The sequence below is a fragment of the Micropterus dolomieu genome, linkage group LG19 (genome assembly GCF_021292245.1).
Source record: "Micropterus dolomieu isolate WLL.071019.BEF.003 ecotype Adirondacks linkage group LG19, ASM2129224v1, whole genome shotgun sequence".
NCBI lineage: Eukaryota > Metazoa > Chordata > Actinopteri > Centrarchiformes > Centrarchidae > Micropterus > Micropterus dolomieu.
In genome coordinates this window covers 30,758,681-30,783,334 of record NC_060168.1, presented here as the reverse complement: position 1 = coordinate 30,783,334, position 24,654 = coordinate 30,758,681, and the positions used below count along the sequence as shown (strand labels likewise).

At 39.5% G+C, this 24,654-nt stretch overlaps 1 protein-coding gene across 1 annotated transcript in view; it reads right to left on the bottom strand.

The window, feature by feature from the left end:
- fat2 (FAT atypical cadherin 2) overlaps positions 1-24,654 on the bottom strand; it is a 116,398-nt gene that overhangs the window by 5,462 nt on the left and 86,282 nt on the right. The window contains exons 24-27 of the mRNA XM_046029806.1: positions 18,156-18,609; positions 14,424-14,577; positions 11,106-11,276; positions 9,363-9,643 (exon numbers count right to left, since the gene is read on the bottom strand). Coding sequence (XP_045885762.1) covers positions 9,363-9,643; positions 11,106-11,276; positions 14,424-14,577; positions 18,156-18,609 — 1,060 coding nt within the window. The remainder of the gene's footprint in view (positions 1-9,362; positions 9,644-11,105; positions 11,277-14,423; positions 14,578-18,155; positions 18,610-24,654) is intronic.

Here is a 24,654-nt window from a genome sequence, read left to right as displayed (position 1 = left end):
CTAACATTAACAATTCAAGGGCAACCTTGATGATAAGCTCCTCCAGCTTCTTCAACATCCCAGTGTGTGCACTTAACACACTTTATCACTTTAATATTTTTCTGAAACTAATTTCAAGTCCCCAACCTTGAAACAATTATTTGATGATAAAACCTGCCCTTTTCGACGTGCTAATCCTGAATAAGAAGTTTAACCCAGCATACTTTTTAAATCTTCTTCTGCGGTTTTGACAACAGGAGTGTGGCAGGTGAACATTTGTTTTTCTATGTTTGATCGTGGAGGACAAAGCTTGTTGACAACCTTGCAGCGATTCATACTTCACTTATTTCCCTTCCCCTCAGAGTGTTATCTGTACACATGACAGTGTTCTTTGTGCACTGAATCATTTGTAGTTGCCGATGTGGTCAAAATCAGCATTGTTCAATGCGTCAGTGAGGGAGGTAGTAAACATGCCGTTGGTACTTGAACCCGTTGACACATACCTGCCTGTATTCATGAACATAAACTCAGTCATTCTCAAGTGGCTATAACACATCCACCATTGTGTCCATGAGAAAGACACTTTACCCCTAGTTGCTCCACAGGTGTGCAAACATCTAACATATATAGCAATTGTAAGTCGCTTTGGATAAAAGTGGCAGGTAAATGAATAAAAGTACATGTAGACAGAAATATTTGCAGCAACTGTTTTGATAATCGTTTGATCGATAGTGAGTAATGGTTTTGATTATTCAAGAAAAGTTTGTTTGTTTCAGAATCTTCAATGTGAGAATTTGCTTCTTATCTCTTGTTTGAACCTTTGATTTAGGGCTAAACCATTTGGGGAAAAAATCTAATCTTATTTTTCTGCCAGATATTGCGATTATGATTTGTTTTGTTTGTTTTAAGTATGTATGTTTAGCCAAAGTTCAATTTCACTGCCAGTCAATTTCTGACGGAAGCCTCGTCAAGCAGCACAGAGCACATGTACCAGGAAGGAAGTCAGACACAGAACGGCATAGAGAATCTGGTCGATTTTCATAATCAGACACCCTGTGCAGACTCCCGGTCGAAACAATTTAGCTGACTTAACCATGGTAGAAGCACAAAAATCAAGGACAACTGAACAAATTATCAAAATCTGAACAAGTCGGCAAAATCAGACAGGGAAAACACTCTTATTCTGAAATGCTCCGTGTGGGAAATGAAGCCTGCAGAGAGCGGAACGGAACATGTCTGTTCAGCTGACACCATCATCCCATGTTATCCTCTAGTTTCGTTTGTTGTTTTAAAATGTACACGCCCTGTGCCCGCTGAATGGTGAGTAGGACCATAACATGAGGCGCATGGCGCTTGTGATTGGCGAGCAGGTCTGTCACACAAGGATGACAACGGAATGAATTTGTAATTGCATGACTGTTTAAAACGGGTCAGATGCTCTTTTTAATTAACCTACAATTTAATCACCGTCTTCACGATTAGCTAATCGCGTTCTTTCAAATCGCAATTTCGATTTGAAAACGATTAATCGTTCAGCCCTACTTTGAATGGACAAAAATAAAAAGAGTGAGAAACTGTGGTAGGCATTTTTTCCCCCCCAACTGATTATTTTGGAGTGTTATTCGGATATTTTACACATCAAACAATTTATTGATTGACTGGAACAAATGAATGGCATCACATGTGGCATCACATGTGGCAATAAGCTTGTGCTTAATCATGCTTAATATCTCATCTGTAAGACGTTTGAGAACATCTGTCCAAGGAAAAGCACACACACTTACACAAGTCATTACTTTGTCAAATCTGCATAAATTAACTATTTTGTCCAACAATAGAACCCAATACTTTCCACAGATGTACTGTATCACCATCTGTCAAGAAATTGCAGTACTGAAATGCCAGAGATATGTTTGAGGTCCTTTTAGAAAACGCTGTCTCCGTTACATAGTTCTTCCTTCTGAGAGCACTGACAAACTGTAAAATGTCTCAGTACATATCTGGCTCACGATTGTTTAATAACTACATTTAAGCAACCCTAATCAAATATGTTTCTATTCTATGAGTTCATGAGGAACTGTATTTGTGAAAATAAATATATCGCCCTAAAGAATCCATTAAAAATCCATTAGTTAGGGCTCTGATACTGGGTTAATAGTATTTTTACAAAAATCATTGACAATTGCAGAGTTTATAAAGAAGTAGCTGAAATCTCAATATCTAACTAGGTAACTGTGGAGTGTTGAGTACTAGTTATAAATAAATAAACATCACCAACTGATGTTGTTAACAATAATTTAGCTACAACTGGGTGTTGAATCTTCAAGAGGTGGTATTATGCTCATTTTCAGGTACAAAATCTTATTTAGGAGTTGTACCAGAACAGGTTTACATGGTTTCATTTTCAAAAAACACCCTAAACAGCTCCTCTTTTCACCCTGTGTTGAAGGCCTCGTTTTACCTATGGAGTGATACATCTTGCCTCTACAACATCTTTGTTGGGAGTTGCACGTGCGCAGTTCCTAGTTAAGGACTACTAGCCAAATCAGAAGCAGAGAAGGGCGGGCCAATGAGAAGCCGGTAAACACGGCTTCGTTTCAGCTGTACATGAAACGGCTAGACTATAAACGAGCTGTTTTCAGGCAGTTCAGAGCAGAGTTTTCTGTGGGAGATGGGAACTCCCTTTGGGCTTTTTCACTTTGCAAAGCTATTACCAGTGTTGGGCGGTAGTAGTACTAGTTTAATTACATTTCTCAGTAGCTCGGTAGTAGAAGCGCTTCTGTGTGACGGTGACATCACGTACCGATCCTTGGGCTGACTTTGCTGTAGTGGAATAAAGACACGCACGATTGAGTTTACTTTATATTGTGATAGTTATTGTAAGACCTCTTATGAGAAGGATCAGGGTCCAGCCTGGACAGCTCTTTCTCTAGTGGGGAGGAAACTTTGGCATGTAGTGGCAGAAACTCGTTTCCATGAGATGAGCTCTTTCTCTGTTTTTAAATACTTTTAGCTGCAATGATATGGAACTAAGTAGGAGAGTTTCTGTGGGTCTGATTTAGCTCTCTCTTGCGCGCACACACACTGTTTGCAGCAGGTTTTTAGACTTTCTTCTATCGCTACTGTGGAATGAAGTTAGTTCAATATAAACTAGGCCTATATTCTGTGTGTGTATTTTAGTAGCTTTGATGTAACTAAGCTACTTTTGCCACGTTGCTGTAGCTTAGCTTGCTACATTTCACTGGGGGGTAGCTTCTATGTAGTTAAGCTTCATTTAATATAGAGTAGCTAGTAGCTTAGCTCACTACATTTCCCAGGTAGCTTGCCCAACACTGCCTATTACATGCACAAAAAAGCATAATACCACCTCTTTAATACTTTTGTTTACCTGCTAAAAATTCTAGCAAATTCTGTGGCATCTCCTTTGTCAGATAGTTAGTGATTTAAAACTTTTTTGTGTGTGTTTTAACATTTATAATCGTAAAAAATATTGTAAGATATTAAATTAAGTATCTTTTTGTATCGGTATAGATGCTCTGGTATCGTATCGCCTATTCGCTCAGCTGCCACTGTTTGACTCACAGGAAGCACCCTGCAGCGATGAGCACTTAGCAGAAAAGATTTGAGGCAAAATCTTAAAACAAAATAGACATTCTTGAGGATTACCACTTCAAATTCCTGCCCTACATCCCCAAAATCTCAAACTAACAAGGCAGACGCATTATACAGTTTGTTCAAACAAAATGACATTAAAAAAGCCTCCTGCTGTCACTTTGGTTACTGAGAATACTAAGCAGACTGCCAGCTGATCGTATTGTGAGACAGAGAGCGAAGATTAGATAAAGTAGCAGAGGGAGTTACAAGGAGAGACTGGAAACAAGATGAGAAACTGGAGAGAAAGCTACTCAGAGGGAGGGAAAGAAAAAGAGGCTGAGAGATGGTGGAGGAACAGGCAAATCAATAGAGTAAAAGATGACAAAATGAAGGGGTGAAAAATGACAACATGAAAAAAGCAGGGTAAACATTTATGAGTAGAGAGAGAGACAGTGAAAGGAAGAGGTCAAAAGAAGAGACAGGTAGCTCAAAAGAAAGAAGAGAGGCATGACAAAGACAACGTGAAAGTATTTGCACAATGATGTTTCCAGTCGAAAGAGATAAAAAAACTGACAGCATCTTTAAATCTCTCTCTCTGTAGACTTAATCAACATCAAAGGGATTCAGCTCAGACTCAAAACCGTTGCTTGTTATTTCCACACCTTGCACAGTTCAATAAATAGTTCTTAAGCTGGACAGAACAGAGGACTAAGTCTCAGATCACTGTTTGGGGCTGGAACAGAGTTGATAAATGGCAGAAGTACTGTGTTAACTTAAAGGACAGAATCTGTTTAATGCACTCGTCACACATGACTGCTGTAATCAATCCTCTTCTCCAGTCTATATGGTTAAAATTATGTTTATATAATAATATAAATATATCTTGAAAGAAACTTGATGCCGCATGGATTATGTTTTCTTTTATCATTGTTACTACTGAGCGTAACTACAAAACATTCACTGACAATATGGCTTTGTTCAGACTGCAGGACAAAGTGACCTAAACAGTGTGAACAGCCCATGTGCATGCTTCTTGTATGGGCAAAAACGGTAGAGAGAGAGTGTTGTAGGGTTTACATGTGCTCTACAGTGCCAGACATTACAATGAATGCAATGAAAAGGACAAAAAGTTGGGAACATTTGTCATAAATCGGGAGAATTGTGAAACAGGGAGGACAAACGGGAGTCTCTTGTGAAAATCAGGAGGGTTAGCAAGTATGAGCTAACCTCTCTGGCCTCCATGTTTAATTCTGTACACTAGTATGCTGCGTGTGACGTCGTATTATTGTTTTGTGCATGCGGGTCCCTTTTTCAGGCTGTTACCAGTTCACACTGCAGACTGGAATGAGCCACATTTAAAAAATGTCAACATTCAATCAAAAAAATCAGATCTGGGCAATAAATCTGAATTGAGCATTAGGGCCTGCAGTGTGAACGCACGCAGCCTATGTCTTTGTTTTTTGGATGGATGTATTGGCTTGTGGCAACTAAAGGATGATTAATGTTTTATTATGTGCAGGTATTCACAGCACTTGTTAGAGTGACATGAGGATGTGTTTATTTTTTTTCCAGTCCCCAGAGTTGAAGTCCTATGATTTGTACACTTCCTGGAGAGGAAAAAACGTTCTAGCGAAAATAATCCAGGCTGCAATTTTGTTTTCTCCGAAATCTATTTGACAACACAATTTAGTACTACATGAATGTAATTTCTAGGAGACATGGTTGGATACCCATGTCCCTTCCATTTGTGACTCCACAGTTAAAGATGAGGGACAAAATCTACAGCTCTCTTTTTGTGGAAAAAATGCTAGTTCCGCTGAAGCTAATGAGGTTTAAACAATAGACATCTAACAGAGCATTCAGCTCAGATTCAAACTTTACAGAGCTGCTCTTTTTCTAAAGCTACTGAGAACAAAGGACTCTGTCAGCTCACTGCTGCAGACTACAGTATTGATAATAAATGGCATAATTATTTTGTTCACTTGAAGACTTTTACACCAAACTGGGCTCCACTTAGAAGGGACTTTTTTACCAGGAGCTCCAAGCGGGAACATAATGCCCTGAAATAATAAAATAAAATAGTATTCTAGGCAAATATATTTGTCTTTGTTAAGGTGTTTGCATTATACCTGTAAAGTGATGTTTGCAGCCTCTGGGCCTCTCCCTTCAATTAATCAGTGAAACAGTGCGTAAAAGGGGAAATATAATCATAATTAGTGACAAATTTCACCACAGTATGCGTTTGTGCCTGAAGCAAGGGGGTTCATTTCGGTTTTGGTTGGCTGGTGAGCCGGAAAGATTTAACAACTGGTTCAGCAAACTTGGATTTAAATTCACCAGCATTTCCCTTAAACATTGTACGCTCTAGTAAAAATCCCAAAATATGAACTTAGAATAGAAATTTAAAATCATGATTTGTTAATTACATTTCCCTTTTCTAAACATGAAGGTTTGCAAATCACTGAACATTTTAAGAGGAGCTGACCAAGGGCAAAGCAAAAATCTGATTTGAGAGCCGAAATTCAGCAGCATTTGATTTTGAGGCTGCCATCCGTTACTTCTATGAACTACAGATCAGTGTGGCTGCAACCTTCAGCTTCTGCCTGCACTTATTTGGCTAAACAAAGGAGTTATAAGTGATCACCAATTAAGGGTTGACAGGTCATAAGCCAGATACGTCTTTTCCACTCAAATCTTTATTCAAGTAGTCTGAGACAAAACTTGAAAATGGTGAATCAAAGTTGTGATTTGGGCTAAAAAAGGTTCAATCCTGCTAAATGGCACTTTGGCTAAAACTGAGGCACATTCCTCTAGAGGTATAGAGGTAAGCCAGTGGACTTTGGGTCAGAATAGGGAAGTCAGAAAGGATTTATTTTGACAATAAGACAAAAGACAAAAAACCCCCCACCAATCTTAGCCTTTAAAATTTCTCATTATTTTAAAGTATTTTCTAAGTGCAGCAATGTGAAAATAACATCATGTGGTTGGTGAGGAAACCCCTCTTCAGTTTTTGAACAAAGCTGTCTGTCTTAGCGTTTGATAACCGTACATCACTTTGTAATGAGTGACAGTTTGATAGGGCGCCCACCAATTTAATAATAATAATGATGGCGATAGAAGGTGAAGGCACTATCTTTTTCAGCCTGCAGTTCTTTTATACTGACTATATCTCGGGAATCTTTACCAATTTCAGGCAATTCAGACACAGGAATCACGTGTATCGAGTGTAGAGGATTGGTACATAAGACACGTGCCTTTGGTGTGAGAGACCCGGGTTCAATTCCCCACTGTTACACATCCACCATTGTGTCCCTGAGCAACACACTTAACCCCTAGTTGCTCCAGAGGCGTGCGACCTCTGACTTGTCTAGCAATTGTAAGTCGCTTTGGATAAATGAGTAAATGTAAATGGATTCAGCCACAGTCCCCATTAACAACGAGCCGGATAACAAGCGAAGAACTTCAGGTATATGTCCTTTTATTCTCTGTGATAAGGTCAAGCAGATGAATGACCTGTCAGGTGGGCGTTGCCTGGGGAGCGATGATATGAAGAACGCCTGATCTGTCTTGAACATGGGTGTATGAGTCACAGCTAAGGTGTATTGATTTGTTATATGAAAAAAAAAAATTGCTGCACACGAAAGGAGGACCGAGAGAGAGCATGACAGAAGAACAAAAGGAGAAAGAACTTGAGTGGGTGTGATAGAATAAAGGAGGATGAAATAATGGAGCAGAGGGAGGTTTACATGAAGGAAGAAAAGTGGAGAACGACAAAAAGAGGAACGGAACAGAAAGAAAGATGAAAAAAAAAGATGGGCAGAGATGTGAGAATATTTTTTCCTAAAGCCTTCTTACCTTTTTCTTTTAGGTTTGCTTGTACAAATGTTCCACATCCGATTCACAAACTTTTCGTAAATTAATCATTTCCATTTTGATGGAACGCAAACCCCCCCCCCCCCTCCCCGAAATTGATATTTAAAACTTCCTGTTTGTGGTTTTGTTTCAGGAGGTTGAAGTTCTGCAAACCATGCATACACCATTTCCCATCAGACACTAATAAAAGAGGAACGTGCGGTGAGAATGTGCGGAACTCACATATACAAGGGGCTAATTATATATAAAATGAGAGACTGAATGTTATTTCACAGTAATTTATAAAATTTCAACTTAAGGCGCATTTATAAACTTAATTTTGATACATTTTGTGTGATCAATTTATCATATTTACACTGAATGCATCAATTTCAATTGGTAAGCACATCTCAAGGGGTTCTTGATGAGGCCCAGTGAGAGGGATTTTGAAAAAAGGTGAGAAAAATAGACTGTACTTCTCGCCCCCGCCTATTCACTATTGTAAAGGAGAAAATAGAGGGAGAGAAAACAAAAGGAGAAACAAGAGATATTTAGAGAGGGTGCAAAATAGGACTGTGAATAAGGGAGGGCATTACAGAATGTATAATGAGAGTACTGTAGGATATAGACAGTCATACAGGAAAGACAAGGAGAGAGAAAGATTGGAGAGAGAAGCAATCACAGAAAGAGAAAGTGGGAAATAAAGACATGCTGAGAGATGAAACAGAGAAATCACTTTATTTGCTGATGTTATCGCGTCCAGTCGGCCTCGTCTAAGAATGTTTCGTCTTCCAGAATTTAATCAGCGCCGCGTGTTGACAGACGACTTTACAGGCTGTCTGGTGTTTCCCATGATGCACCACTCCCCATGACTATTAAATACTTGTTACACTGACCTTGAATGACTGAATCATTCAGCCTGTCCTGACCTTTTGTATTACTGTGGGGCTTTGTAGCCAGTAACAGAACACCGGGATGATTTAGTTTACATTTCACAGATATGATTTTGCAAGGAGTGTTGGAATTAGATTCTTTTTAACGCTGACTTGAAATTAACTCTGCTACTTACTGCTAACAAAGGCGCCTTAATACATGAGACAGTACAGTTGTCTTGTATCTCAGTTACTGGGGTATTTAAGGGGACTGATTGTCACTGTGATACCATAATAATAAGCGACTCGTGGCTGGAACAAAGTGGAACAAATTGTAGACAGAGGTATGATAGCTACTATTTTTTTATCTACAGTATTTTCATGTTAGTATTCGTGTAAAATGGTAAAGTAACAACCATGACTTGGCCAGTACTGAAATTTTGAGGCAGATATTTTCTATTTAGTTTTTATAGTGAAGAATTTGAAAACTTGGTTAATGATATTTCAAAACAACGCCATTTTCTCTGCAAACTGTTGCTAACAAACACACTTTCTTTGACAAGGATCCTTGCATTTTTTTTTTAAGAATTATGACCGCGATTTGTACTTACTGGTACAAGAGGTGCAAGAGATAAGCCATTGTTCTAAGGTCACGCGCTCTACGGGTCCGACTAAAGTGTCACACGTCACAACTATCAAGTCAGCAAAAATAAGCATATTTTACAGCACATATTTCATAGCACATTATTCAGCTTATCGGTGCTCTCTGGTGGACAAACATGTAATGACGGCACAGTTTCAAAATTACCGTAAACACGTATTTAGCATTTATGTACTGCGGTTTTGTTATATATCAATTGATATATGGCCTGCCTGATTTATTGGTTTAGCTATAATAAGTTGAGTGAACAGTTGTGCATTTGTGTGTACCTCATGTGAATATATTCATGGAAAAAAGTGAACATTGGTATGCATTACCCTTCCAGAATAAACACAAGAAAGTGTGCATCTATCTAAACAGATGCTCATCATCCTAAAATCATACAAACACACACAAATACACACCTTCGTAGTCCATATCCCAGTGGTTCTTCCTGATGGAGTCATTGTCTGAGCTGGACGGCGGTCTGGTGGGGAGGTTGGGGGCAACACTGCACACTACCGGTCCCTGTGTCTTTGGAGAGGAAACCCCGCCTCCTGATGAAATGATCTGGCTGCATGGGCGAAGTGACCTGAATGGCGTGTGGTCGAGGTCGTTGATGGGACCGACCAATGTGTTCATCTCAATAGGGTTGACTTCTTGGTTTTTGGCTTTGAGGCTCTTGGACAGACAGGGCGTGAAATAGCTGTGGGTGTGAAAAGATATGTTTTGTTTTCAGTTAATATCTTTAAGGATTAATTACAGATACCCAAAGTCTAACATCCTCTAACATCGCTACTGTAATACTGCTATTTGTGCGACTGTAAAAATTCAAAATCTCCTTGTTTTACCAGTGACAGGTTTTAAACTGTATTTGAAACTGTATAGTGTGTTTTTTAGAACTTAAATTGTTTGTGGAATTTTTAACTTTTACTGATTTACACTCATTTTCTAGCTTTTATCCAAAGCGTCTTACAATAGCTTCTATCTCAGAGGTCGCATGCCTTAGGAGTAGGGCTGAACTATTTGGGGAAAAAAAATCTAATTCTAATTGCCAGATGTTGCGGTTATGATTCGTTTTGTTAAAGGAATTTTTTCGTTTTGTTAAAAATTTGTTAAGTTTTGCTAAAGTTCCACATTCTCTGCCAGTCCATTATTGATGGAAGCCGGACCAAGCAGAACAGAGCAGGGGCGAGTTCAATCTCAAAACCGTTTGCAATGTTTTCGGATTGAATGACATGTTTCCTTGCAACGTTCCGCAACGGGCTTCGAGGTATGTTTTCTCCTGTTTGGTGGGTGTGACACAGGTGTTACCCAATCAGCTGCGACAAGTGTGTAAACACAGCTGTGTTAAAAAGGCAGAAAAATGCAGTGGGCTTGCGTACACAACAGGGTGTTCGAGGCACCACTGTGTCCAGATGAACCAGGCAGGAAGTCAGACACAGAACGGCATAGAGAATCCGGTCGATTTTCAAAATAAAACACCCTGTGCAGACTCCCGATCGTAGATCAACCATATCATAAACACAGTTAAAACAGCGAAAAAAAGAAACAATTTAACTACGTAGCCTTCTTAATCATATTTGAAGCACAAAAATCAAAAACAACTGAACAAATAAGCAAAATCTGAACAAGTCAGCAAAATCAGACAGGCAAAACGCTCTTATTCTGAAATGCTCCATGTGCATATGTAACGTTAGCCTGCAGAGAGCGGAATGGAGCGGGCTCACAGAAGCAAACAAAATGACAAATTAACAACACATTAACAACATGTAGGCTAAACGCTCTGCTGCTGAAACACTTTCACAGTGTGAGTTGATGTCTACACCTGTGTCGATACAGCTGGCGCCATTATCCCATGTTTTCCTCGTTTGTTGTTGTAAAATGTACACGCCCTGTGCCCACTGTGGACAGTGGAATGAATTTGTAACTGTGTTGCTGTTTAAAGCGGGTTAGATGCGCTGTATAATTAACCTACATTTTAATTGCCATCTTCACGATTAGCTTATCGCGTTCTTTCAAATCGCAATTTCGATTTGAAAACAATTAATCGTTCAGCCTTACTCTGGAGCAACTTTAACCTTAAGTGTCATGTTTAAGGACACATTGGCGCGATGTGTCACAGTGGGACTCGAACCTTCGTTTTAGACAGAAACATTTGCTCTTACCCATTGGAGTCCTGGACACAGACGGGCCTTTTCTTCTTCTGCTGAACATAACGTTTCCTGATGCAAACGAAGACGGCAACCAAGAAGAGTAATCCAAGCACGCTGGCACTGATCTCCATGATTTCCACATAACCAATCATTGGAGATACAGCACTTTTTACCTTATGGCACCTGTAGGAGAGTAAAGGAAGTTGGATTTAGAGGAATGCATGATGGCTTTAGCATGTAAACATACTAATGTTTAGTATGAGACATTCCACATGTTAGCTTGTTAGGTGGTAACATGAGTACAGTTGACATTAAAGGTTCTGCAAATAAACATGCACCACTTTTCAACTTTTAAATAATAAACATCAATCAAATCTGTATTTGTGTAACAACTTTCATAAAGGTTGATATGAATATGTCAGAAGGTGTGTGTCTGAATATGGAGTGTGATCAAGAGTGTTACAGTTAAGAGCAGCATAAAAGACCCTTGGCCCGGGAATGAAGGTTACATCTGGCTGGTGATACTCATAGCTTACCTGCCCAGGCACGATACACAACCCAGAGGACCTACTGGCAGAGCTCTGATTGCTAAGTGCCGCTGCTGCGATACTAACAGAACCTATCATTTTGTTTTACATAAAACTGCCTGGTGTTCAGCCTTACCCACTCATTTCCCAGGCGTAGAATTCCCTTGCTGCACATGCGTTGAAAGTATATTCTAGCAGTTACAGAGCAAAATACAGCAATAATTCTTTTTTCTTCTTGGACAAGGAGTTTGTTTTGGAAAAAGAAATGTTTTTTGATGAGCTGAGTTCTGTATTTTTCTTATTATTGGACGCTGATTGGTAGGATAGCTGTTTGTTCATGTGGATGGTATTCGATCAAAATACACAGTGGACATTGTGCTGCTGTCTACTGCACAGACCGATCACACATGATAACATCAAAAACCTTCACAGCATGATAAAACATCTATCTGTGTGTTTTACACAACACATAGCAAACTCCCAGTCCTGCAATTACAATCCGCCGGTGGTCATTTTTCATTCACTGAGCTAATTAGTACCCCACCTGGAACATGAACCGCTTTTAATACCCGCGAGATGCAACGCAATTCCAAAGTCTTAATGAAAGAAGGAATATGCAAATGCTGCTGTAATTTTATTTAAATGTGATTGTTCCCTTTGACAGCCGTTGGTTGTGTGAGGGGAATACAACTAGCTGGTTGTAAGGTGATGAATAAAAACACGTTCGCTGTGTGTGTGTGTGTGTGTGTGTGTGTGTGTGTGTGTGTGTGTGTGTGTGTGTGTGTTACAGTTGGACTGTGTGTCTAATCACATATACGTGCATATTCAAGGCCTTGCAATGAAACGCAAACATACGTCAGTGCAAGTGATGTTGCATCTAATGAAGGTTGAGCTAGTTTTGGTATTTACTTGTTGGAATCTTAATAATACCTCTGAGAATCTAATTATGATTATGTGGTTGTGTCAGACCGGTTAACAGTTTTTCCAGCTGGTCTGTAAACTGAGATGAATGTGTACAATAGATAGTTTGAGTAATAATTGCACCATTCGGCGTAGTTCTGGTTTCCAGAACATATGCTGCATATAAACAGGTAGATCGTTTAGTATAAACGCCAAGTGTGTGGTCGTGCGTCTTGACTGAATCGTCTGGTGTGTGCGTTCTTAAGGTTAAAAATTAAAAAAATTGGTAAATTCTGTTATGTCTGTGGTATCCCGAGTTTTTAAAACTGGTTAAGATTTGAAAATCCTCTAGTGTGTACGAGCTATCATGCTACTAAGACAAATGTAGTCTGTTTAAACAAGTCACTCAACTACACTAAACAGTCTGAAGAAGCAAACAGAGGAAAAGAGAGGCTGCACGTCCAGCGGATCAAACCAACTACAACCGGAGTAAAATCAGCTGATCGCTGCTGCTGCGCCACAAAAGCGTTTAATTGAAGTGATGGAACGCAGCGATCGATCATTGACAAGTGATGTGAAGAGCAAGTAAAAATGTACAGAGCAGTGTTAAATAAAACCAACAAAAAGCCAATCTTGTGGTGATAAACCTGCAACAGTGATGAACATGCCTGAGATCACAGCCAATGATGAGCGGCGGTTAAAATCATGCAAGGACTCAGTGCATGCAGGCCTTTTTTCATACAGTCTATGGTGCAGGCACATAAGGGCGAAAAAAGGGCTTGCTCTTCTCTTTCTTTCTGTGTTTTTCTTGCGTACAACCATACTAGTAGTCATTGTTTGCTGTGATCTGACTACAAAAAGTATCGAATGAAGTACTGATTTGACTAGAGACGTTTTAATTCTACTCGATACTGGGCTGTTTCGGTCGATACCATAAAGGTATCGAGTAGCACCACTAGTCTCCACTTCCTCCCACTGTACAAAAGCCAAAATATCCCCGATACAGGTGCTGCAGTCCTGACGTCATTTGGAGCCAGAGACTGAGCAGTAGTGATTGGGGTTGAAGCAGCGTGCAAAGTCAGACATGGGGTTTGTGATATCGCTTGATGAGCACAGTGGCTGCAGTCCAAGAGCGGGGAAAGTTTCTCCTACGGCTTGTAATCAATCAGCAGCAGGTAGCGGAGCTGCTGTGACAAACAGCCACTACAAGCTGCTTGAAATATGTTTTTATCAGTCTGTATTGTTTGCAAGGCTGTTGGTACATGTGATATTTTGTTTAAGTGTTGCATGGAGTTGTCATTTCAAGTCAGCATGAATTGCGTGCCATGAAGAAATGGAGTGGAACTAATGTCCAACCAGCATGAAGCAGCACAGTGCCACTCCCCCCAGTTTGTAATAAACCATAGTTTTCCTTTAAGAAAACCCAAATAATACCAATCACATGGCGAGGACAGCGGGACATGACGATATTTTGGCATTTTTAATTGATAAATGACTTAAAGATTAATTCTATAAAATATAAATCTATAAACTATTGATTATTATTTTGTTGACTGATAATAAATCACTTCAGCGGTGAGGACGGCTGATACTACAGATGCCGAGGTTTTTAGGCCCTTCAAGAGATAGTTTGAACAGTGAAGATCTTTATACATCTTAGACATTTGGATTATAAAGAAGTCACCTCATGATTTGAATCTTCTGTGAAACCTTTTAAAACGGCGTTTTAATGAATGTTTGGCACCAAAACTCTCTGGTGAAACCAAACTAATCAAAATTTTTACAGCACCTTCAGCTCTTGAAGGAAGTTCAACAGTAACAAAACTACTGCATGCATATAAAGAATATGTTTCAAATGCATTACTCGTTAAAAAGTGCATGAATAAAATTTGTGCGGGTTTACCCTGCTTCAGTATTGTCCAGCGAGCAGTTGCACATGTAACCTGGAGCCTTGGGTACACACTCCTCGCCGTGGGCACATGGCTGGGAGGCACATGGGTTGTCTGCCAGCTCGCAGCGGGCGCCGTAGAAGAGTCCTGCACACCTGCAGCGTGGCTCTGCAGAGTAAATAAAACACACCCAGACGTCTGACAAGAGCGACTGATCAAAGCCACGGCCAGTTCCCCCTACAGGCAGTAAAAAATCAAAGCAAAGGTCAAAGTGATGTAGCGAGAAAACACGAGCGAGTGTGTTTGATATTTAAAGGGAAAAATCACCCCTTAAAAACTTCAACACTGTTTTAGTTGTTGTTGTTCCTGTGGATAATAATAATAATGTAATGTGACATAAAGGAGTCTGTTTTAAGAAATGCTTTCACCGATCTAAAACATCAAAAGTAAAAGTCACGTTTTTTGGCAGATTGCAATCTTAAGTGAAATCTTCTTTGTTTTAAATGAAGTTTGAAATAGATCCAATAGCGAAGTCACGGTCCTCAATTGGCCCATTGTGGGTTTAAGTGGAGGCTCGAGGCACACCCACAGGAACTTGTTGCATTGCATTCTGGTGTGTTTCAAGGACAGAAGCTGTTGTATGAGGTAGAGACATAACTCGCTCTCTCGTGTGTTTTTAAAGGTAATGTTTGGAAAGTGAAAGAAAGCATCAACTGTACACTGTAGAAGTAAACTGCCCTTCACAGTAACTTCCTGGGTGTTGAGCAACGTAGGTGGATTTTTTAGTTTAAAAGTTGAAGTATACCACACCAGATGTTTTAGTATTAAAATTACACATCCCCAAGTTGACAATATTCACACTTTAAGACAAGCACATTATTGCTTTATTGCCGTTATGAGTCACCCGAGCATATTTTCATAGCTCTTTTTGTTTTTTAATTTGCCTGTAAAATAATTTTGACCAACGGATGTTAATGCAGCAAAAATGTCTCCAAAAGGGAGCATTTCAGTGGTAGCTGGAATGAAAATGGTTATTAACAGTTTCATCACTGATATTGCACCTGTCTGTGGGATCCTTCTGCTTATTTGCTGTCATTATAGTACAGTCATTTGGCAGATGCTTTGGTCCAAATAGAGAATTTGTAGTTCAGTGTCTGGCCCAAGGACACTTTGACACGGGGGACCTGAGGGATCAAACCACAAGCTCTGCAAGTTATGCCTATCTTCCTCTAACATTAAAACACAAACGATTGTTCTTGGCCTCAGCTCAAAACATCCACTAAATGGCTTTCGGCGTATTCAACAGAAGCTAGACTGATAAAAAAAAAAAAAAGAAAAAGACCATATACCAGAGACATTGATATAACATTAATGTAAGTAAAAATTGCAGTACAGAAATGTCATATGTTTGTTTAGTTTAGAAACACCATGACTTAGATTGTCCATCAGAGTCCTGACCTTTTCCTTTGTTATTGTAAATTTGTCCCACTATGTATGAATTCTTTGACAACAGCACTTCCTGCTCTAAATTGTCTGTTTACATTACGTGTTTATGAAAAAACAAGTCTGATATATCGAGTCAGGCTTCACTTCTTCACTTTCAACTGCATCTCACCATCATGTCCAACAAATGGAGTGGCTCAGTTGTCATCATGTGACCCTAAACATTGAATATAGGACAACTTGTTTTCACGTTACAAAAGGCCCATGCTCATGTCGAATGATGACACCTGAGACAGCTCCAATTCCTGGCTTAAAGCTCCAAAAGCTAGTAAGTGGACCTTTGAGTTACACATATTTTTGTGGTTTTTTACACAAACCAAAACCTTAAAAGGCCTAAACTGCTCAAAAGAAGAAGGGGGAAAAAAGTTAAACCTTTTAAATTGACATGCCTTTTTACTCAGGAAGTAAACAAAACAGTAGGGGATCGACTTCATATTCTGCAGTAAAAATAAAGGAGCATCCACAGCCTTCATTGTTTTTGCCGCCTGTCTGATTATATTTGCTTGACCTGGAAGGATCTTTTGGGAAATAATATTTGCTTCTTGTTGTTGGCATCGCACCCCAGAATTTGTGCCTGAGGCTTAACTGAAATGTGATTTGGCATGATGATGAATAAAGTCCCGAGAAAAGTAATACCTGGCTGTAACCTTGTGTCCTGTGTCCACAGGGGGCATAGTGGACATTTTCTTATTTTATGCAGCTCAGTGACCTAACAGGTAAACCCACAGCAAGGAAATACCAAAGAGATGGCAGTTTTTTGATAAAAGCTATAGGGTTTGTTTGTTTACACTGTTCTCTAGCACAGAGATCTGTATCGTCAGCTGTACAGCTTTATGTTTGGTTTCATATCCACCTTACTAGAAAAAGAACATATTGCCTGCACTCTCTCACAAAGACACATGAGAATAATATTGTTTTAAAGCTCCTGGTCTTTTATCTGTAAAATTGCTGGTGTGCTTATCAGATGCTATTCTAAGTAAAGAATAAGGTAAGCCGCCAGACATCCTCTTTTGTGATACATAATTCAACCCCCCCCCCCAAGAAATTGCAAGCCTCTCAGACACCATTTTTTTTATCTTTTGTGTTTTTGCCAAGAACTGATGCATCTGGCCAATTAGTGATAACCTAAAGCAGTAATAAAGCAAGCAATCACATAAAGGGCTGGATCAGGCTGGTGTTATTCTATATGATTCTATAAATCTTTAAAAAGCCTCACATTTTTTTGGACAAAACTTTACTAAAACAGGAGGAAATTCAGCAGCCAGTTAATCCACATCTGGTCTCAGGTATTTGAGATCCCCAGTGCTGCTTTGTACAGAACCTTGGTGTAGGAAAAATCATTGAAGGACATCAGATATTTATAGTCTAAATCTCAAACTGGTCAGCTTGGCCCTTCAAGGATTAAAATCGATCTATTTTAAGTCTTTTATTTGCATTTTTAGTCCCTCAACTGTGGAGCAGACACTACCAAAACATCAACTAAATTTGTTTGAGTTGTCTTAAAAAGTATTTGTATTCCTGCTCATATGACTGCAGTTTTAACTCTGCTTTATACATTATGTTTCTGCAGGTTTAATATAACTGTAATTTATTATGTAGTAGGTTTACATCTAATTTAACCTTTTAATAAATGTTTCTTACTAAATAAGCGTATGTGTGTCTATATGGCCTAATAGTTGCCAGAAAGTACATATAGAAGGTGTGATGGAAATAAGCTGGGATGGTCTTCCTGAAGATATTTCCCTTTGCTGAAGTCACCTTTACATTACGTATATGTTCAGAGTCAGGAAGGCTGGAAGCTGACTGTCCTAAATTTTGAGTGGATATGTTTTCCTTTTGCATAAAGTTTTGTTATTGTTTTGTTTTCAAAGCAGTAGATACAGCAAATTAACTTAAAGCCTGTGAAACCCTATTTTCCCAATCAGCCTCTTACTGTGAACAAAGTTGGAATAGTTTAGCCTATTTCCCTTCAGAGATTTCTATGTGTGTTTCTGTTTGACCTTTTCTCTCTGGTTTGAAGTGGGCGGGACTCAATTAGGAACTGTTTGCTCATGTTGCTAGGTAACTGTCAATCAAATCGCATCAAATCACAGCAAAAAAGTAAAAATAATGCCTAAGGTATTTGTTTAACTTTGACTGTTACTTATTTGCTCATGCATATTTTATGCTACAGAGAAATATGTAAGATCTGAAGTTTTCAGAGGCTTTAAACTTGAGTCAAATGACCTCTTCAGTGCACTCACCTCCGCTGGCGTCCTCCTCGCAGACTCCTTTGTTCTGACAGGGGTTGTTGTCACAGGCTCCTGCCTTGCTGCAGCACTGGTACACGCCAAACACCCTCCTGCTCCCCAGCCCGGCCCACTCCGCTGTGTCACCCACCCTAATTGGCTCCCCATTGAGCTCCAGGCCCTCTAGGCAGCCAATGAAATTATATGGGCGCTGTTGGACCTCCTGAGCAGAGTCCTGAGCTAAAGAAGAGAAGAGCAAAGCACCATGGGCGCGCATCATCCGGCACGGCTCGGTCAAGGTGGTGAAGGCTGGATGCTGCCGGTCCAGGGTCAGTCTCAGGGCGGTGGAGTCGACCTCCAGCAGGACGTTGTGCCACTGGCCGTCTGACACTGGATCAGATTTAATCAGTAAGGAACCAGGGGAGTTGTTTCCACAGCTGAACCTGAACTGCAGCTCTCCATCAATCACCTGAAAGAAGGAAAGTGAGGGTCAGTTAGCAACACGTTAATAATGCTCAGAATCTGCACTTATACAAATCCTTTTAATTTACCAAAGAAAGAAGAAGTCCCCATTCAAGTTACGAAGGCTCAGGAATTATCCTTGACTTTCTATAAACTGTTTTGTCTATTCCTTTAGGTTTGATCTTATTTCTTTTAATCATAAAGAGCTTCTAGGACAGTGTGAGGGAAGGGGAAGGAAAACTTCGAGTTCTATTCATGTTTGATAAAAATGGATTCAATCCTATAATCTATTACAATATTACCTGAGAGGTATCTCTCAGGTAATATTGTTAGCTTCAACTTCAATAAATTTCTGCCTGGATTCCTTTGAGGTAGTTCTAATGCACTTTTCTTTATTAAAGTGAAATGGAGCAGTCACCTTTGGATTTAGAAAAAAAACAAAGTCAAAAATCTTCATAAACATTAAGCAAACTCAGAGTTTACATCTGCGTGTCTTAAATACATTCTTACTTGTCGTCATCTGCTTCCATTCAGTTGGCATTAAAGACTTTGTTGTTGTGTGGTTGTGCGCCTTGTGGTGTTTGTGTGTTTGACAGAATTGAACAACATAATTAATATAACAATTTCTTTTCTAGTGTTGTTATACCCTGGAAGCAGTTTGACTGTTTTTTGATGTTAAGGTCACATACAGATTACATAAATTATTGTTTCTTGTTTATGTTGAAATGTAGTCCCTTAGATATCTTCAGGGACAACTTTTACATAACCAAGTTTAAACCTACAATCGTCAACTTGGCACTTTGGTTTTTTTGTTTCGACTGGTCTAACCATGAAATCACTATAGCAATCCTTGTGATGAGTACAAAGAGATAACAAAATCTGGAATGTATACTGTGATTCAACAGTAGATTAAATTTCTATGTAAAATAACACAAGCCTTGAAGTAAAAGTTGAGCAATAGATTCAAATAATAAACTCAAAACAACTCAGTGCCAGCAACTAAGGTAACTTTAGTTTTTTTACATTGAACCTGGATGGAGACTGTACACATTAAGAACATGAATACGGCTTTATTTTTGTTTCAAATACAATCTGCATTCACTGTCAGATTCCCATGTTGCTGATGTACAACACCACACAGTGCTCAGAGTCAGTGCATCAACACCAGCGGGAGCCTCTTAGTGTTTCTGCATGCTCAGCATTCCCATTAACATTTTTATCTATCCATGTTTTCTTTACGTAACGGAAAGCTCCTCATATCTTCTCTATTAAATATACAGATGGAATGTGTATTTAGCAAATTTCCAAGCATCACCCCATCGGACACTGAAAGCTGTGATGCATTATTGATACCAATCTGATTGGCTCCAGCTTCTTGAATTGCTGCAGGGTGATGAGCATTTCTCTATTTGTTTCTTTCTTGGAGTTTTTATTTTCTGCTTTCTATATAAAGAAGTATAGTTTAGACAGGTTGCTGAGCATGAAGGCTCCGCAGGTTGTTCTCCGGGCGACACTGGTTTGCTTTCTGTCCCTGCCTGAGGTTTGTGTTTGATTCCCTGTGGCTGGGATGATGAAAAATACGAACAGGAATGATTTATTTTGGAGGGACGGACCTGCGAAATTCCTCACATGGATCAATGACAGCACAGAGAGAGGAGAGGGAGATGAGGGCTGCTCTGGCTTTGGCTTATCATGGGAAGATACTGAAGTGTTGGCAGAGGAACAAGTGAAAACCTCGAGACATCCGAGGCGCCTGTTGTTTGTCTTTTAATCTATTTTACATCACTGGGTATGACTACTGGTGTGATTTATGGTGGATATTTGAAGAGAGATAGCATAGTTTGATTCACTGAGGATTTTACAGTATCAGCACGGTCGATGTAGCGCAGGCACCTCGAGGCAAACTCCGCAGGGAATGAAGCTCTATACCCTCGGTGCTTTATGAAATCGCCAACCCGAAGCTCAATGCTGTGACCTTCCTTCAGGGAATACTTTAAATACTGCTGGGCAAAGCACAATATTCAACAACGGCTGCTACACTCATGTATTCTGCTGGCATGTGATGTATACTCATACTCCCACACAATCACAGGTATTATTGAGAGCATGCAGGAGGCAGCGCTGCACCTCTGCAGTGATAAAAGCTTCACTGAGCACACTCACTTGTTTGTTGTGGTGCATAATAAAATTCGGTAGTATGAAAATAGCTTTGCTGTCTGCGGATGCATTTACATGCAAATAAATTTAAAATTGAGAAGAGACACTTCACTAGAGTCGCTGCCGTGAGACTTCCCATGATGCAATGAGCTCCTCTCTCCCACTCCATCTATATGCATTCTTATCCCATTAATGACTGACAAACTCGACTTCTTCAGTCTCCTGTGGTTTTGTGCTTTCTCATCCTTCTTCTCTCTCCTTCTGTCGTTTTGTTTGGGTGTTTATGCCTCCAGAGCTGTGGATTCTGGGTCTGTGGTTGTGGGCCGCATGCTACCCACATGTTCCTGCTCGACTCCCGCTGCTACTATTTTTATTATTATTATAAAATGTACAAGTAAAAACAGGCATTATGGTATTAAATCAGTGATGCTAAGCAGGTAGCATTTTGACTGTGTTCACTGTACAAGTTTAGCGGACGGGAATGCCACTAGTTTTGCAGTCCAGTATTGTATTACCAAAGGACATAATGAAATTTTAACCTGAAGAAGGTGCCGGATTAAAAGCCAAAGGATCACCAAAGTTATCACAACTCATTACTACATGTCACGGCAATCCATCAAATAGCAGATATATCAGTCTGGATCAAAGTGGTGGACCGACAGGGAGACTAACAGGCCGACATTAACGTCCATAGAGCCAAGGTGCTAGCAAGGCAAAAAACAAATTCATAAATAAACATGGAACTGACCCCCATTACTGGAATTTTGTAAGCAAGGCACCTCACCATTACAGACTGTCTACTAAGTGAAAGGTCACATGTTGTATTATCTGAACTCCTACACTGTGTCCTTGAGTAAGACACTGAACTTCTTCCTCTTCGTAGGAAAATAATAGCCCGAACTGACATGAAAGTCAATCAGATACAATTTCCATTATAAAAGGTGATGACTTAAGACATGAGCAGCAAATAGGTCTTTCAAAAACACACCGATGAGATTTGGTGGTTTATAAGAAACCACTAAGACTCACGGCAGTTCCCATCACATGGGAATGAAGCACGTAAATAGTGTTTTGTAGCTTCTAGAAGTTTCTTTGAAGTCATCACAAAAACCAGACGAGGGACTTCTCAGATGACCACGTTCAGAAATTCCTTTTGAAGCCATTTTCTGTTGCTGACAATGAATCAGTCAGGGACCCATTCTTGTATGTGCGAGCCGAGAATCAAAACCCAGGAGGTAAACCTTGGGAAAGACTGAATGCTGCTTTTGAAGTTTTCTGAGAATCAAAATAATTGAATATTCTGCCCAAGACCTCATGGATGTCACGTATGAGAAAAGCTCACAAAGAGAAGTATCACGCTGCTTTTTTTTTTTGGTAATCTGTTTAGAGAATTATTCATGTCTCTCAAGGAACACAACAATTCATTATTCTCTTTCAACGCGCACGTTTAATATGGTACAGTAGACCTTGTATTATAGCACAGAGGTTAATCTTCCTTTCCCTTGACAATTCCAGAAATCCATGTTAATAAATCTTGAAGAGTTTTTCATTAGGACTCCTGCAGAAGTTGGTTCTCCCTGCGTGCATTTTGATGGAAAAGGGAACATGTGGCTCACGCGCTGCATTCAGAGCTAGCAGTCGTCACAACCCCAGTTAAAAGGGCATTGATGAAATGATTACGCAGGAAAAGCGGGGAATAATAAATCAGAATGTGTATTTCTGGCTTCATAGACCTTTGTGGAATTTAAATGTGTGCGGGTTGGGAGTTTACTGCCACCTTTGATATTCAATCAGGCATTTAGCACACATAAACACGTGATCTAATCTGACACACAGAGATAAAGGAGAGCATGCCTGATATGCAGTAATTTGATAATCTACAGGATTTGGTGAGAGAGAACCAGCAGGGTTTGGACAGTTCAAAAAAACAAAAAAACACTAACTCAATAACAAACTGTCTCACTCTCACGCTGGCTTTTCTTGTCAGCACAGAGAATATGAAAAGGCCCAGGACACAGCTGGTATTTCACGGTGAAGAAGGGCACGTTGTCTGAAATGTCAGTGTTGCCACAATAGAACAAGTTTAAATCAGGTTGATTTTATTTCCCAAGTTTCAGGGTGTCAACAGGGGCTGTGTAATGTTGACAATGTTGACCCAAATTCACAGCAGCGTTCTGCTATTATGAGATCTGTGTTTGCAGTAAACACAGAAAAGGGAAAACAGAGGTTAGACGCAAACTCTAAGACCGACGACTCACCAGATATCAATTATTTAAAAGAATTTGACACCTGTGCTCATAACATGACAGCTAATAAAATATTGAACTTAAAGATATCAATTTGCACAGTTGAAGTGGAACATCCAGCAGTATTTGTGAATCAGAGCTGGAAAATGGATTGAAAAGCTGCATTCGTCATCGTTGTTCCCCAGTGACAACTCCCCAAGATGAAATCAGCAGCTCTCAGTTTTTATCATTCTGATAGTAAATTAGTGTCAAACAACATTACACTAACAACACCTGACAATTAGTAAAATATTAAATCTCTCCGTAGCAGCAACACTTGAAGGGCAAAATAAATTAGCTGCAAGCTCAGGGGAGAATATAAAAACATTTACACTGCCTTCAAATGAATGAAAATAAGGATTTTCTTGTTCAATTAGTTGGAATTGCAGCCTTTGTTTTATCACCCTGAGCTGTTGTGACATTTCAAACCAACGGACAACAAGGAGATCTATACGTCTCATGTGAACAGAACAAACACGTCACGTGCATGTATTTTCTTTACTGGTTTGTCAGTGGACCACTTTTAAATGAATGCCAACGCATTCTGATGCAAATACACCAGCAGTAACTTCACAACTTAATAACTTGAAAACAAAACGCAATTGCTGTATTTCATCTTTATGTAATTATAGTAAAAATAATAAATATGAAACACTTCAGTGGTGAAAGAAATTATGAGATCTTTTACTACAAATAAATGATTCTTTTCTGATTTAAGGATATATGTTTATTTATTAGTAAGATGATGATACCCTCAGAACGTGTAAATCACATTGAATCTACAAATGCCTGCATAATAAATGTCTTTATGTTCAGAGTTATGACTCAAAGAAGAATATCTTCTTTGTACCTGATCCCTCTGGTCTACAGTACAACAATGCATCATATTTTACAAGTTGGTCATAAGATTTGGATGTAAAAGCTTGTAACTAATATCTATATCTGGCAGACAAATGTAGTGGAGTAGAAGGTAAGTAGATTACTTGAGTAAATTTACTTAGTTACAGTGTTTACACTTGAAGTTACACTTATTCACCCCTAAACTGACACAAATTAGACCACGGTCCCCAGTTTGATAAGATTTTGTCTGAGGGTTGTCCGTCTCATAGTATTTTTGCTTTTAGATGTTTTATTAAAGAAAAAAGTATAAAACACATGACTAAAATCATGGGTTTTAAAATCAAGTCATATATTCTGTCGTTATGTTACTTATGGATAGAATTGTAGTGAAAATAAATTGTTCCCCTTTTTGCCGGGGACCCCCTGGAGCCCCCTCAAATAACCCTGGGGGTCCTCGGACACCACTTTGAGAACCACTGGTCTACACCAGCGATTGCCAAAGTGTGGTGCGTGCACACCTGGGAGTGTGTGAGCTGCCTCTAGGGGGTGCGTGTAATAACTACAACTATTTTTTTTTTTGTGGAATTTTTCATGAAATATAAACCTAAATTCAAAACTTTCACATTCTCAAATAGATCCTCTTGTTATCCGTTTATGAGGCTACACACAGTGTGAGATTTGTAAAAGAAACAGAGGGGGGATGTTTTGAAACAGTTTTGTTTTGTTATGAAAATACCCCCCCCCCCCCCCCCCCCCCCCCCCCCCCCCGC